We start from the raw sequence: 17,122 nt of genomic DNA, 5'->3' as shown, positions 1-17,122 counted from the left end.
GGGGATAGTGGATAGGAGATGGGGGATAGGGGATAGTGGATAGGGGACAGGGGATAGGGGATAGGGGATAGGGGATAGTGGATAGGAGATGGGGGACAGGGGATAGGGGATAGGAGATAGAGGATAGGGGATAGGGGATAGGAGATGGGGGATAGGGGATAGTGGATAGGAGATGGGGGATAGGGGATAGGGGATAGTGGATAGGAGATGGGGGATAGGGGATAGTGGATAGGGATAGGGGATAGGGGATAGGGATAGTGGATAGGAGATGGGGGATAGGGGATAGTGGATAGGGGACAGGGGATAGGGGATAGGGGATAGGGGATAGTGGATAGGAGATGGGGGATAGGGGATAGGGATAGGGGACAGGGGATAGGGGATAGGGGATAGTGGATAGGAGATGGGGGATAGGGGATAGTGGATAGGAGATGGGGGATAGGGGATAGTGGATAGGGGACAGGGGATAGGGGATAGGGGATAGGGGATAGGGGATAGTGGATAGGGGATAGGGGATAGGGGACAGGGGACAGGGGACAGTGGACAGGGGATAGGGGATAGGGGATAGGGGATAGGGGACAGGGGATAGGAGATAGGGGACAGGGGATAGGGGATAGGGGACAGGGGACAGGGGATAGGGATAGGGGATAGGGGATAGTGGATAGGAGATGGGGGATAGGGGATAGGGGATAGGGGATAGTGGATAGGAGATGGGGGATAGGGGATAGTGGATAGGAGATGGGGGATAGGGGATAGTGGATAGGGGATAGGGGATAGTGGATAGGGGATAGGGGATAGGGGATAGTGGATAGGAGATGGGGGATAGGGGATAGTGGATAGGAGATGGGGGATAGGGATAGTGGATAGGGGACAGGGGATAGGGGATAGGGAATAGGGGATAGGGGATAGGAGATGGGGGATAGGGGATAGTGGATAGGAGATGGGGGATAGGGGATAGTGGATAGGGGATAGGGGATAGTGGATAGGAGATGGGGGATAGGGGATAGTGGATAGGGGATAGGGGATAGTGGATAGGAGATGGGGGATAGGGGATAGGGGATAGTGGATAGGAGATGGGGGATAGGGGATAGTGGATAGGGGACAGGGGATAGGGGATAGTGGATAGGAGATGGGGGATAGGGGATAGGGGACAGGGGATAGGGGATAGGGGATAGGGGATAGGGGATAGTGGATAGGAGATGGGGGATAGGGGATAGTGGATAGGAGATGGGGGATAGGGGATAGTGGATAGGGGACAGGGGATAGGGGATAGGGGATAGGGGATAGTGGATAGGAGATGGGGGATAGGTGATAGTGGATAGGAGATGGGGGATAGGGGATAGTGGATAGGGGACAGGGGATAGGGGATAGGGGATAGGGGATAGTGGATAGGAGATGGGGATAGGGGATAGTGGATAGGAGATGGGGGATAGGGGATAGTGGATAGGGGATAGGGGATAGTGGATAGGAGATGGGGGATAGGGGATAGTGGATAGGGGATAGTGGATAGGAGATGGGGGATAGGGGATAGTGGATAGGAGATGGGGGATAGGGGATAGTGGATAGGAGATGGGGGATAGGGGATAGGGGATAGTGGATAGGGGATAGTGGATAGGAGATGGGGGATAGGGGATAGTGGATAGGGGATAGTGGATAGGAGATGGGGGATAGGGGATAGTGGATAGGAGATGGGGGATAGGGGATAGTGGTGTGACGCTGCCACAAGTGTGAGGTAATAGGCACATAGACATATGATTATATCTGGTTTAAAGTTTTAAAAACCTTGCAAGGTTTCAACCTTTGTGTATTTTCATGCTGTTACATCATGTATCTACCAGTTCTGACTGCATTATCTTTCCTGTCAAATCTAAGATGGCCACCATTGTCATTTTGGTGGGCTATCCCTTTAAGAAGGCACACCCCTTTTAGAAATGGAGGAGGGATTAACAGGTGGTTTGGAAGAATGTGGTGTACTGAAGAAGAAGAAGGTCGAAGGAAGGCGTAAACGGATGAAGAGGTGGATTCTGAATCTAATGCCGGTAGAATCGAGGAGAATTGGTGTATAGTTCAAAAGAAGGGAAAACAGAGCAAAGTAGGATGAATGTCCCTTCGTATCTTGTAGGAGTACTCTTTGTTAATGAGGAGCAGCTGATCGAAGTACCAATCTTGAGGAATCCATTTGAGATATCCAAACTGGTGGAGAGAGTGCTGGGTGGAGTGAAGGCTGTGAGGATCACGAGAGGCGGGCTGGTTTTGATTTTTGCTCTTCTGCGGATCAGAAGGATCGTGTGTTTGAAGTGTCGTGTGTGTCTCTTCGGAACAGGGGCACCCGTCAAGGGGGTTATATCTGGCATCTCGTGGGAAGTCGATGTTGAAGAGATTAAAAATATTTCTGGAGTGATTAATGCACGTCGGATGAATCGTGTGGTGAATGAAGACAAAGTGAAGAGTCTATCTGTTCTTTAGTTTTTTGATATGGAGTCTCTCCCTACTCAAGTGCAGTTGGGGTATATAAACTACAGAGTCAGAGCATGTATCCCAAGACCAATGCAGTGTGATCATTGTAAAGCTTTTGGTCACGTATTTGGTATTTTATTAGGATCCCCATTAGCTGTTGTGAAAGCAGCAGTTACTCTTCCTGGGCTCCACACAAAACATGAAACATGACATAATACAGAACATTGATAGACAAGAACAGCTCAAGGACAGACCTACACACGTTTCAAGTGTTTGCAGAAGGGAGAAGCCGAGATGTCTAAGTTGTGGAAAAGATCATGTCATGTGTTATAAGAGTGACTTTGATATGGTAGTACAGTTTGCGATCCAAGCTGATTGTTTCAGGGGATAGGGGATAGTGGATAGTATTGAGTACTTTGTCTAGGATTAGCATTCTACTCAGAGCTCTATGGTTTTTGGGACAAATTTTCTTGATACACACGGGAAACTGTTGAGCGTGAAAAAACCCAGTGCTTGACACACTCAAACCGGTGCGCCTGGCACCATACCACCATACCCCATTCAAAGGCACTTAAATATTTTGTCTTGCCCACTCACCCTCTGAATGGCAAACACAGGCCTACACAATCCATGTCTCAATTGTCTCCTCCCCTTCATCTACACTGATTGAAGTGGAGGTGACATCAACAAGGGATCATAGCTTTCACCTGGTCAGTCTGTCGTGGAAAGAGCAGGTGTTCCTAATGTTTTGTACACTCAGTGCATGTACTGTATGTGTTCCTATGTCTAAGTAGTAAATGGTCTGCATTTTAATAGTTTTTTCGCCTCAAAAGGTGTTGGCACAGACCTGCAGCTATAATGTATCCTACCTGAGGGGGATAGATAGTCAACTTAAAGGGATCAATGTTGGTCAAATGAATACCATTTCATACCATCTCATTCATCGTCTACCTACCACTCATAGTCTATTCTGAAGTGAGAGGGTGAGGGGAGATCTACCTACCACTCATAGTCTATTCTGAAGTGAGAGGGTGAGGGGAGATCTACCTACCACTCATAGTCTATTCTGAAGTGAGAGAGTGAGGGGAGCTGTCTTAAGAGCGCAGCATCACAGAAGAGAAGACACCACTGCAGAGACACGGGCAGAGGCACAGCGCCTGACAGCTGTTGTTTCATTGCACTTTGTAGTAAATGGGGGAGAGCTTACTTTTTTTTAACATTTCTCCTGCGCATCTCAGCCTCTCTCATTATGTTGGAATCCTCCTAACCTGACGGACATCCCCGATCCCCTCTGCTAGCTCGGCTAGAAGTCTGAGGGCAACGAGGCAGAGGAGAGAGAGACACGGTCGCGCTCCACAGGAGAGGGATATAACCGGGAATGTCTGGATGTGGTTATGGGTGAGTCTTCCAGCTGACACCACGCCTTCATTCTACAACCACATACGGTGGCTGGATCTGGATATAATCATCACCAAAAGTGGGATTCGTAATAAGTGACTTGGACACACACCATGGCCACTGTGGAGGTGTTTCTCTCTGTCTCGGTGGCAGTGATTATAACAGTGTCGTTGCTGTCCAACGTCGTGGTGCTGATCTGCTTTCTGTACAACCCAGAGATCAGGAAGCAGGTGCCCGGTGTGTTCACCCTCAACCTCACCTTCTGCAACTTGTTGCTGACCGTTTCCAACATGCCTCTAACTCTGGTGGGACTCATCAAGAAGGGTCAGCCTGGAGGTGACGCTTTCTGTCAGTTTTGTCGGCTTTTCGGACACTTTTTTAACGACCAATTCGATGTTGAGCATGGCCGCTCTAAGCGTCGACAGGTGGATCGCTGTAGTTTTCCCGTTGAGTTACCATTCTAGAATGCGACACAGAGATGCAGCTCTCGTGCTCGGATACACACGGGTCCATTCTATGTCCTTTTCGACAGTGGCGGCTTGTCTCTCGTGGGTGGGATACCATCAACTTTACGCGTCGTGCACTCTCTCCGACGTGAGGGAGAACAGTCAGACCCAGTTTGTTATCTTTACCGTGTTTTTTTCACGCACTCACCTTTCTCCTGTCATTTCTAGTGCTGTGTGTCACATACCTCAAAGTGCTGAAGGTGGCAAGGTTCCACTGTAAACGGATAGACGTTATCACAATGCAAACTTTAGTGCTGCTGGTGGACATTCACCCAAGGTAAGAGAAGAGGTGTTTGAGTTGCATCTTCCTCTGTGCACCTTGCTCCAACTCACTGTTGTTTTTTTTATTTCATGTTGAAACCAGCAGAATGCATCAAGGGACATTTCTTTATTCTATTTCATTGTGTTATATTGCGTGCTAATCGATTACTCCTTCCAGGAACATGACTATCCTCATTCCTGAGTTCCTGCAGTGCACCACATGGTTACATTGGTCTTGTCGTGCACTCTAAGGATTATTTCAGGTATCAAATTAGACGGAATAATGGCCCAACACTTTCAAAATGGATCAATTGTGTATCATATACTTTGATGTGATGAGATACAAAGAGAACCATAAAGAGACGGATACAACACTATCTGGTATACATGCAGTAACCCCAGACAGTTAATGGTTATATCTGGTATACATGCAGTAACCCCAGATAGTTAATGGTTATATCTGCTATACATGCAGTAACCCCAGATAGTTAATGGTTATATCTGCTATACATGCAGTAACCCCAGATAGTTAATGGTTATATCTGCTATACATGCAGTAACCCCAGATAGTTAATGGTTATATCTGCTATACATGCAGTAACCCCAGATAGTTAATGGTTATATCTGCTATACATGCAGTAACCCCAGATAGTTAATGGTTATATCTGGTATACATGCAGTAACCCCAGATAGTTAATGGTTATATCTGGTATACATGCAGTAACCCCAGATAGTTAATGGTTATATCTGCTATACATGCAGTAACCCCAGATAGTTAATGGTTATATCTGCTATACATGCAGTAACCCCAGATAGTTAATGGTTATATCTGCTATACATGCAGTAACCCCAGATAGTTAATGGTTATATCTGCTATACATGCAGTAACCCCAGATAGTTAATGGTTATATCTGCTATACATGCAGTAACCCCAGATAGTTAATGGTTATATCTGCTATACATGCAGTAACCCCAGATAGTTAATGGTTATATCTGCTATACATGCAGTAACCCCAGATAGTTAATGGTTATATCTGCTATACATGCAGTAACCCCAGATAGTTAATGGTTATATCTGCTATACATGCAGTAACCCCAGATAGTTAATGGTTATATCTGCTATACATGCAGTAACCCCAGATAGTTAATGGTTATATCTGCTATACATGCAGTAACCCCAGATAGTTAATGGTTATATCTGCTATACATGCAGTAACCCCAGATAGTTAATGGTTATATCTGCTATACATGCAGTAACCCCAGATAGTTAATGGTTATATCTGCTATACATGCAGTAACCCCAGATAGTTAATGGTTATATCTGCTATACATGCAGTAACCCCAGATAGTTAATGGTTATATCTGCTATACATGCAGTAACCCCAGATAGTTAACCCGTTGGTTTTGATGAGATCATCATGGGCCCGGGTCACAGGAAATACGACGCTCCTGTGTTTCAGCTCTGGTCTGGGTGCATCCCAAATGGTACCTTATTTCCTTTATAGTGCACTACTATTGACCAGAGCCCTATGAGCCCTATCAGCCCTGGTCAAAAGTAGTGCACTAAATAGGGAATATGGTGCCCTTTGGGACGCATCCTGTTTCCTGGTTAGAATAGGGCAGAATCAGTGTTTTACTGAGTGGCAGTGGCATCCCATTACGTTGTCATTTACTATAGCCTAAGAGATAGACTCTTTGTCTGTTTTCCTGGAAAAAAACGGTCTAATATGGTTAAAATACTATTATCATTATCAATCATCATCATCATCACACACACACCAGACCCCACACTTTCGTCACATATGCATGCAATAACACGTGTTTTTAACCTCTACTGGATCGGTGTCCCGTATACGGGACGGTTGAGCTAACGTGCGCTAATGTGATTAGCATGACTGTTGTAGGTAACAGCAAACTTTCCAAGACATAGACATGTCTTATATGGACAGAAAGCTTAAATTCTTGTTAATCTAACTGCACTGTCCAATTTACAGTAGCTATTACAGTGAAAAAAATACCATGCTATTGTTTGAGGAGAGTGCACAACAACAAAAAACGTATCACGGCAACTGGTTTGATACATTCTCCTCTGAAGGTAAATAATGTTCTTACGTTCAGTAATCTTGATCTGGTTTGTCATCCTAAGGGTCCCAGAGATAACATGTAGCATAGTGTTGTTTGATAAAATCCATTTTTGTGTTCAAATGTAGGAACTGGGTTCTACAGTTTGAACCCCTGCTGTCTCTGGCTCCACACCCACCCGCCCGGCCATCTAGATGTGTGAAAGTTAGTGTATAAGCTACTGATCCATCATGTATGACATTCCTGGGAGTGTGTAAACTTACATTTTGTATTACCATATCATTGTTCTCTATAGTTATGTACTTGAAAATGTATCAATTGACCAATTCGGCACATTTGGGCAGACTTGATACAAAATAGTCCAGTATTCCAATGCTTCACTGGATCAATCTGAAATTTTGCACATACAGTGCTGCCATCTAGTGGCCAAAATCTATATTGCGCCTAAACTGCAATATTATATTGTGGCCTTTCTCTTGCATTTCAAAGATGATGGAACAAAAAAACAAAACAAAAAAACGCATGTTTCCTTTCAAATGGTATCAAGAATATGCATATCCTTGCTTCAGGTCCTGAGCTACAGGCAGTTAATAATAATATAATAATATGCCATTTAGCAGACGCTTTTATCCAAAGCGACTTACAGTCATGCGTGCATACATTTTTGTGTATGGGTGGTCCCGGGGATCGAACCCACTACCTTGGCGTTACAAGCGCCGTGCTCTACCAGCTGAGCTACAGAGGACCACGATTTGGGTACGTCATTTTAGGAAAACATTGAAAAAAAGGGATTAATGTAAAAATGTGATTTTGATATTGCTGTCTATGACTGCCATGTATGTACAGTACCTTCGGAAAGTATTCAGACCCCTTGACTTTTTCCACATTTTGTTACGTTACAGCCTCATTCTAACATTTTATATAAATCGTTTGTTTCCCTTCCTCAATCTACACACAATACCCCATAATGACAAAACAAAAACAGGTTGTAAGAAATTTTTGCTAATAAAAACACTCATGAAATATTAAATTTACATAAGTATTCAGACCCTTTACTCAGTACTTTGTTGAAGCACCTTTGGCAGCGATTACAACCTTGAGTCTTCTTGGGTATGACGCTACAAGCTTGGCACACCTGTATTTGGGGATTTTCTCCCATTCTTCTCTGCAGATCCTCTCAAGCTCTGTCAGGTTAGATGGGGAGCTTCGCTGCACAGCTAATTTTCAGGTCTCTCCAGAGATGTTCAAGTCCGAGCTCTGGCTGGGCCACTCAAGGACATTCAGAGACTTGTCCCGAAGCTAGTCCTGTGTTGTCTTGGCTGTGTGCTTAGAGTCGTTGAACCTTCACCCCAGTCTGAGGTCCTGAGCGCTCTGGAGCAGGTTTTCATCAAGTATCTCTCTGTACTTTGCTCTGTTCATCTTTGCCTCGATCCTGACTGGTCTCCCAGTCCCTGCAGCTGAAAAACATCCCCACAGCATGATGCTGCCACCACCATGCTTCACCGTAGGTTTCCTCCAGATGTAACGCTTAGCATTCAGGCCAAAGAGTTCTATCTTGGTTTCATCAGACCAGATAATCTTGTTTAAGTGCCTTTTGGCAAACTCCAAGCGGGCTGTCTTGTGCCTTTTACTGAGGAGTGGCTTCCGTCTGGCCACTCTACCATAAAGGCCTGATTGGTGGAGTGCTGCAGAGATGATTGTCCTTATGGAAGCATCTCCCATCTCCACAGAGGAACTCTAGTGCTCTGTCAGAGTGACCATCGGGTTCTTGGTCACCTCCCTGACCAAGGCCCTTTTCCCCAGATTGCTGAGTTTGGCCGGGCGGCCAGCTCTAGGAAGAGTCTTGGTGGTTCCAAACTTCTTCTATTTAAGAATGATTGAGGCTACTGTGTTCTTGGGGACCTTAAATGGTGCAGAATGTTTTTGGTACCCTTCCCAAGATCTGTGCCTCGATACAATCCTGTCTCGGAGCTCTACGGACAATTCCTTCGACCTCATGGCTTGGTTTTTGCTCTGACATGCACTGTCAACTGTGGGACCTTATATAGACAGGTGTGTGCCTTTAGGACACCTCATGGCACGTTAGGACACCTCAAGGCACTTTAGGACACCTCATGGCACTTTAGGACACCTCAAGGCACTTTAGGACACCTCAAGGCACTTTAGGACACCTCATGGCACTTTAGGACACCGCATCAGACCTAATGGCACCGCATGAGAACTAATGGCACCGAATGACACCTAATGACAACTCAAATCAAATCAAATTTTATTTTCCACATGCGCCGAATACAACAGGTGTAGACCTTACAGTGAAATGCTTACTTACATGCCCTTAACCAACAGTGCATTTTTAAGATAAATAAGTGTTAAGTAAAAAATAGATGAATAAAAAATAAAAATGGAAATAGTCTGGGTAGCCATGATTAGCTGTTCAGGAGTCTTACGGCTTGGGGGTAGAAGCTGTTAAGAAGCCTTTTGGACCTAGACTTTGCGCTCCGGTACCGCTTGCCGTGCGATAGAAGAGAGAACAGTCTATGACTAGGGTGGCTGGAGTCTTTGACAATTTTTAGGGTCTCTGACACCGCCTGGTATAGAGGTCCTGGATGGCAGGAAGCTTGGCCCCAGTGATATACTGGGTCGTATGCACTACCCTCTGTAGTGCCTTGCGGGCGGATGCCGAGCAGTTGCCATACCAGGCGGTGATGCAACCAGTCAGGATGCTCTCGATGGTGCAGCTTTAGAACTTTTTGAGGATCTGAGGACCCATGCCAAATATGTTCAGTCTCCTGAGGGGGAATAGGCTTTGTCGTGCCCTCTTCACAACTGTCTTGGTGTGTTTGGACCATGATAGTTTGTTGGTGATGTGGACACCTAGGAACTTGAAGCTCTCAACCTGTTCCACTACAGCCCCGTCGATGAGAATGGGGGCGTGCTCAGTCCTCTTCTTTTTCCTGTAGTCCACAATCATCTCCTTTGTCTTGATCATGTTGAGGGAGAGGTTGTTATCCTGGCATCACACGGCCAGGTCTCTGACCTCCTCACTATAGGCTATCTCATCGTTGTCGGTGATCAGGCCTACCACTGTTGTGTCGTCTGCAAACTTAATGATGGTGTTGGAGTCAGAGAGTACAGGAGGGGACTGAGCACGCACCCCTGAGGGGCCCCCGTGTTGAGGATCAGCGTGGCAGATGTGTTGTTGCCTACCCTCACCACCTGGGGGCGGCCCGTCAGTAAGTCCAGGATCCAGTTTCAGAGGGAGGTGTTTAGTCCCAGGGTCCTTAGCTTAGTGATGAGCTTTGAGGGCACTATGGTGTTGAACGCTGAGCTGTAGTCAATGAATAGCATTCTCACTAAGCACACTTAATGACAACTAAGCACACCTAATGTCACTTAATGGCACCTAATGAAACCTAATGACAACTCAGCACACCTAATGAAACCTAATGACACCTAATGTCACTTAATGGCACCTAATGAAACCTAATGTCACTTAATGGCACCTAATGAAACCTAATGACAACTCAGCACACCTAATGAAACCTAATGACACCTAATGTCACTTAATGGCACCTAATGAAACCTAATGACACTTAATGGCACCTAATGAAACCTAATGACAACTCAGCACACCTAATGTCACTTAATGGCACCTAATGAAACCTAATGACAACTCAGCACACCTAATGAAACCTCATGGTAGGTCTTATAACAGCATCATGTTCATGCTGCCAATGACTGGAACGAACTGCAACAATCTCTGAAGCTGGAGACTCTTATCTCCCTCACTAACTTTTAAGCATCAGTTGTCAGAGCACCTTACCGATCACTGCACCTGTACACAGCCCATCTGAAATTAGCCCACCCAACTACCTCATCCCTATATTGTTATTTATTTTGCTCATTTGCACCCCAGTATCTCTATTTGCACATAATCTCTTGCACATCTATCATTCCAGTGTTAATACTAATTGTAATTATTTTGCACTATGGCCTATTTATTGCCTTACCTCCATAACTTGCTACATTTGCACACACTGTATATATATTTTCTGTTTGTATTTTTGACTTTATGTTTTGTTTTACCCCATATGTAACTCTGTGTTGTTTTTATCGCACTGCTTTGCTTATCTTGGCCAGGTTGCAGTTGTAAATGAGAATTTGTTCTCAACTGGCTTACCTGGTTAAATAAAGGTGAAAAAAAATATGGAAAAATAAATGTCATGGTGACACTGTCAAATAAAGTGTAACCACATATTTCCCTGATCAGTGTTCGAGAGCGCTGTCTGGAGGAGCAGAAGAGGAGGGGACAGAGAGCAACCAGGAAGATCTGTACCTTCATCGGCACGTTCATTGTCTGCTTTGCTCCCTACGTCATCACCAGGTGAGTAGAAAGGGGGAGGGAGAGAGAGAGAGACATCTTTACAAGAGTACAGTAGATGGTTTTTCCCTGACATCTTTACAAGAGTACAGTAGAATGTAAGTCCCTGACATCTTTACAAGAGCACATTAGATGATATGTCCCTGACAGTTTCTCTTTACAAGAGTACAGTAGATGGTATGGCCCTGACATCTTTACAAGAGTACAGTAGATGATATGTCCCTGACATCTTTACAAGAGTACTTTAGATGATATGTCCCTGACATCTTTACAAGAGCACATTAGATGATATGTCCCTGACAGTTTCTCTTTACAAGAGTACAGTAGATGGTATGTCCCTGACATCTTTACAAGAGTACATTAGATTACATGTGCCTGACATCTTTACAAGAGTACAGTAGATGATATGACCCTGACATCTTTACAAGAGTACATTAGATGGTATGTCCCTGACATCTTTACAAGAGTACAGTAGATGGTATGTCCCTGACATCTTTACAAGAGTACATTAGATGATATGACCCTGACATCTTTACAAGAGTACAGTAGATGGTATGTCCCTGACATCTTTACAAGAGTACAGTAGATGATATGTCCCTGACATCTTTACAAGAGTACAGTAGATGGTATGTCCCTGACATCTTTACAAGAGTACATTAGATGATATGTCCCTGACATCTTTACAAGAGTACAGTAGATGATATGTCCCTGACAGTTTCTCTTTACACGAGTACAGTAGATGGTATGTCTCTGACATACAATTAACTCATTAGGATCTGGGGCACCACGAGAGCGGTTCTTTAAAGAGTCACCATCACCTGAATTAAACTCTAAAAGGTCTTTACCGATCACATCTATAAACAGTCAACTTATTAATCATAACCTCGTATCATATCATCATTCTGAACAGTCGTAACCTCCTTGCATCTGCAAAAAACCTGAGCCTTACTTATTACAAATTGGTTTAATGATGTATTTGCTAGCTAATTAAATGGGAACACAGGACAAACATACACACTCTGCACCGGTTACTGACTGGAGAAAACAGGTCCCTAGTGGAATGACAACAACACGGCTGCTTGCTACAGAAGAGAGGGAGAGGGAGACACTTAACATTGCCACATTCGGAAACTACTCTCCTCTACAGTAACCATATACTTTGCACACGAACCGCCGCCCGTTTTGAGTAAGAAATCATGAATGTGTTTACGTGAAATGTCTTAGTCTCTCAGGGATCTCTTGGTGAACCGGGCCTGCCCTGGAAAGGGAGTTGGGCCTTCTCGCGGCGCGCTTGTAAGGCTCTGATTGTCCAAACAGGTTCCAACAAGTCTTCTACTGTTGTTCTCTTCTTTTGTAGTTGTCCGGTCTCCGACGACTTCTGGTGTATTCCTGAACAGAACTACAGAGTTGATTTTTCCTTCCGTTTGCTCTTGAAGATGCTTCTTTGAAGATAGGCTGGCCAGCCGTATCGATGATTCCCAGTGGGGTGATGGGCGTAGCGTAACAGGATGGATTGAGCAGAGTAATAGGATGTGCCTACTTAAATTCGCTTTCGAAGATACTTTACCTAGAACAGCTAATCAGCCGAACCAGTGAGTTTATTCTCTCCCCCTCGTGTTGAGATTCAAAGTTCCAACCGTTTTTAAACGTGTAGCTGTCGCTTTCACATTTTCTGGTCCGATATGTTAATTCGTAACCCATCCTTTTACACACTCTGCTCAAAAGGGGGCGGTTCCGTCAGGCCGACACGCTCTCTGACCTCACTTTGGGCGGTGACCAGGGACGGCCTGTTCAATAGGGCGATATGGGCGACGCACTGCCAAACGGGAAAAGGAAGGGATTTTTTTTCTAATCAATTATATCACGGCAACAGTAGTTATCAGTGTTCACGTCTGATCTGCCAGCCACTAAATGTCAAATCAGGCTAAAGTCGTGCTTCAAATGGCCCCGCCCGTTTTTGGGGCGATTTCAGTCAGGTTGAAAATCGCCCAGAAGTCTCTCATAGCCTGTCATGTAAAATCTATTTTTTTCAAATTTCAAAGCTTTCAATACATTCTCTATGGGTGTCTGTGGGCTTGCACTTACGCGCTTTCGTCATACGTGACGTAACCATGAACGTAACTAAGACAATAGCGGCTAGCAGCGTCTCTGTTGCGACCTGCAGTGTGGCGTTATTTTATGTTTTTAATTTGTAGACTTAGTTTACAAACATTCTGCCAACCATGGATTTCCAGTGGTGGATTTTGGACTGATCTTGTTGATCGTGTACATACCCGCTACGAACGGACTAAATAATGAAAACGCTGCTGGCAGCGGAATCCAATACAGCTGGGAGACTTGGCTGGATGACAGGGTCCCGGACAGAGAAGTGGAGCCGGCCGGCTTCACCCTGGTCAGAGCGGACCGCGATCCTGGTAAGAGAGCGACTCTGTACCCCTACATTGAACTGCTTTCTGTGTCATTGCGACCTTTCTATCTGCCCCGTGAGTTCCCCCAATTGTTTGTTACCGTTGTGTACTGTTGATAATCACAAGTTTACTGGAGAACTGAGACCAAGTAGAGACTTTGGACAGGGTGGATATGGTATAATAAAGGCAGTTTATTCAGAGGTAAAGATATCTGGAATCGCGTGCACGGACTCGTTCGTCAAACTCTTAGGGAGAAGAGAGCCCCGAAAACATTGTGTGCAGACATTTTATACAATAAATGATGTAGGTTGAATCTAGTAGTTCTGATCTTCTGATTGGTCCTGATGAGTTGGGCGAGGTCCCCTCCACTGTTGCATTGGCTCTGAGTCGGGTTCTCTGTCTTCAAATGTTCAGCCTAAAGAGAGAGGATTTTTGTGTGTGTGTGTGTGTGTGTTTAAAAGTGATGATGTGTGTGTGTGTGTGTTATCAGTGATGATGTGTGTGTGTGTGTGTGTGTGTGTGTGTCCTCAGAGCAAGAACTCGTGAGTTGGAAGAACTGAGAGACCTATGGCGTGGGTGTTGTCCTTGGCCACCTGCTGACAAGGCTGACAAGATAGGACTCTTTTGTCCATTGTTATAGGATAGGAACAGCATTGATTGAAAACAAACGCCCAACACAAAATGGGTCATGCACAAGATTTTAGTCAGACCAAGCTATAACATTATATATTTACTACGACAGTACATTCAACCAAAAGCTAATATAACAAAGGCATCAGAGATTATTTATAATCTGTCACAGAAACTGGAATCCATCTCCCCAGATCAGTCAATAAATGCTTCTGGTATTGACTTATATGCTGCCCCTGTCTTCATGTTGTTGCTGGACATATCTTTTTTAAAATGTGTGTAGGTCACCTAAATCATCAGAAAAATTGCCCCTCCTGAGAATTTTTTCAGGAGCCGCCACTGGCGGTGACTACTAACTGTGCTAAAGTTATGAAAAACAATTATCTCATATAAGTTCTCAAATCACATCCCTCTCTTAACAAAAACACTAATCATTTTTCATATTATATGCACAACACATAGGATGGACACTTCGTATATATAGTGAGTATACTTTCCAAGTTACATTATTTTCTTTATCCATTTTTTTATGACATCACAAAATAACAACCAATATGACCTTAGTGTCCAACAGATCACCTCTGGCCATTCCCCACGTTCTATGTTAGGAATATTATTCCAATATTAGCTTTTGAACGTGTTAAAGTTTCAGCTGAAAAAAGTCTGTTAAACTAAGACATTCCTTTGGGGATCTTGAGAGGGAGAGCCTGGGCCTTCTCCCTTGATTTACGACAGGGTGTGAGCTGTTAACCCCCCTCTACGGGTGAGAGGGGGTCTGATTGAAGTTATTCATTGCAAACCTGATCTGACCTATTTGGATTCTTGTGGACAGTCATGACAGTCTGCTCAATCAGAAATGTCCTTTAATCATTAAACATTTCAAGTATTTTAATGATGACTGAATCTTTACCTGTCCTGTAAATACATTATCATGAATTGAATAATAACAAACAACATAACTAAAATGTCTGCTTTGTGGTGACCTCTTCTCAAGTTGTGTCAGGACAATTAGAATGTTGCACTTTGTTGCAGTTGATGTCCATGAAGAGAATTAGGGCTGACTGTTTTTGACATCCATAGATAGTTATGCTCTCTGTCTCTGTCTCTGTCTCTGTCTCTGTCTCTGTCTCTGTCTCTGTCTCTGTCTCTCTCTCTCTCTCTCTCTCTCTCTCTCTCTCTCTCTCTCTCTCTCTCTCTCTCTCTCTCTCTCTCTCTCTCTCTCTCTCTCTCCCCATCCCTATTTCTCCACCTGTATAGGATCGTGGAGTTATTTCCCTCTGTGCCTATCGACCACCACTGGGGAGTGGTCTCCAAGTGCTTGGCCTATAGCAAGGCGGCTTGCGACCCCTTCGTCTACTCTCTTCTCCGTAACCAGTACAAGAAGACGTGTGGTGACATCATCAACAGGCTGCTGAAGCCCAGCTCTCTGAATGCATCTGGACCAGGTCACCATCATAGCCATGAGACCAGGGGGAGGAACAACATCATCCAGAATGCAGCAGACTGAGGAAGCGGTAGTGTTATTGTCTAAGGGTTGATACTCTATGTTCAGACTGAGGAAGGGGTAGTGTTATTGTCTAAGGGTTGATACTCTTATGTTCAGACTGAGGAAGGGGTAGTGTTATTGTCTAAGGGTTGATAGCCACGTGAATGTGGCCCTCTCTCGCTGGACGTCATATAAGGATTTCTGGGATATGATTCAGTGTATTTCTGTGGTTCTCCAACTTAGAACACATCATACAGCGACCGATACGTTCGTAGCGTGAACGTGTTGCTGTGAAGAAGATGGATTTGACTTCAGACAGATTTGTGTTGAGGCAGACGATTGCTGTTGCGATTGTTGCTACGGCTGGCCATGCTTTCCACCTGGCTACCACTACCCCGGCCACCAGCTCTGCACCCTCCACTGCAACTTGCCCATGCCCCCCCCCCCCCCCCCCCCCCCCCCCCCCCCCCGCTTCTCCTTCACACAAATTCAGAAAGCTGATGTTCTGAAAGAGCTGAAAAATCTGGACCCCTACAAATCAGCTGGGCTAGACAATTTGGACCGTTTCTTTCTAAAATTAGCAGCCGAAATTGTCGCAACCCCTATTACTAGCCTGTTCAACCTCTCTTTCGTAACGTCTGAGATCCCCAGAGATTGGAAAGCTGCCGCGGTCATCCCCCTCTTCAAAGGGGGTGACACTCTAGATCCAAACTGTTACAGACCTATATCCATCCTGCCCTGCCTTTCGAAAGTATTTGAAAGCCAAGTTAACAAACAGATCACCGACCATTTCGAATCCCACCGTACCTTCTCCGCTATGCAATCCGGTTTCCGAGCTGGTCATGGGTGCACCTCAGCCACGCTTAAGGTCCTAAACGATATTATAAACGCGATTGATAAAAGACAGTACTGTGCAGCCGTCTTCATCGACCTGGCCAAGGTTTTCGACTCTGTCAACCACTGCATTCTTATTGGCAGACTAAATAGCCTTGGTTTCTCAAATGACTGCCTCGCCTGGTTCACCAACTACTTCTCAGATAGAGTTCAATGTGTCAAATCGGAGGGCCTGTTGTCTGGACCTCTGGCAGTCTCTATGGGGGTGCCACAGGGTTCAATTCTCGAGCCGACTCTATTCTCTGTGTATATCAATGATGTCGCTCTTGCTGCTGGTGAAGCTCGGATCCACCTCTATGCGGACGACACCATTTTGTATACATCTGGCCTTTCATTGGACACTGTGTTAACAAACCTCCAAAGGAGCTTCAACGCCATACATACTCCTTCCGTAGCCTCCAACTGCTCTTAAACGCTAGTAAAACTAAATGCATGCTCTTCAACCGAACGCTGCTTGCACCCGCCCACCCGACTAGAATCACTACTCTCGGCGGGTCTGACATAGAGAATGTGGACAACTACAAATACCTAGGTGTCTGGTTAGACTGTAAATTCTCCTTCCAGACTCACATTAAGCATCTCCAAACAAAAGTTAGATCTAGAATTGGCTTCCTATTTCGCA

General features: G+C 45.0%; 1 protein-coding gene across 1 annotated transcript; it reads left to right on the top strand.

Moving 5' to 3' along the window:
- Window positions 1–3,965: 3,965 nt before the first annotated feature.
- LOC311116258 (G-protein coupled receptor 26-like) lies at window positions 3,966–15,627 on the top strand (the record flags this gene model as incomplete). Its single annotated transcript, XM_084191366.1, is given in 5 exon segments — window positions 3,966–4,205; window positions 4,207–4,488; window positions 4,490–4,635; window positions 10,972–11,085; window positions 15,378–15,627. Coding segments are annotated over 5 exon segments (1,032 nt in total).
- Window positions 15,628–17,122: the final 1,495 nt, after the last annotated feature.

This window comes from Coregonus lavaretus, assembly GCF_964263955.1.
Source record: "Coregonus lavaretus genome assembly, contig: HAP1_SCAFFOLD_6184, whole genome shotgun sequence".
Classification (NCBI taxonomy): Eukaryota; Metazoa; Chordata; class Actinopteri; order Salmoniformes; family Salmonidae; genus Coregonus; species Coregonus lavaretus.
This window is presented reverse-complemented; position numbering and strand designations above follow the sequence as displayed.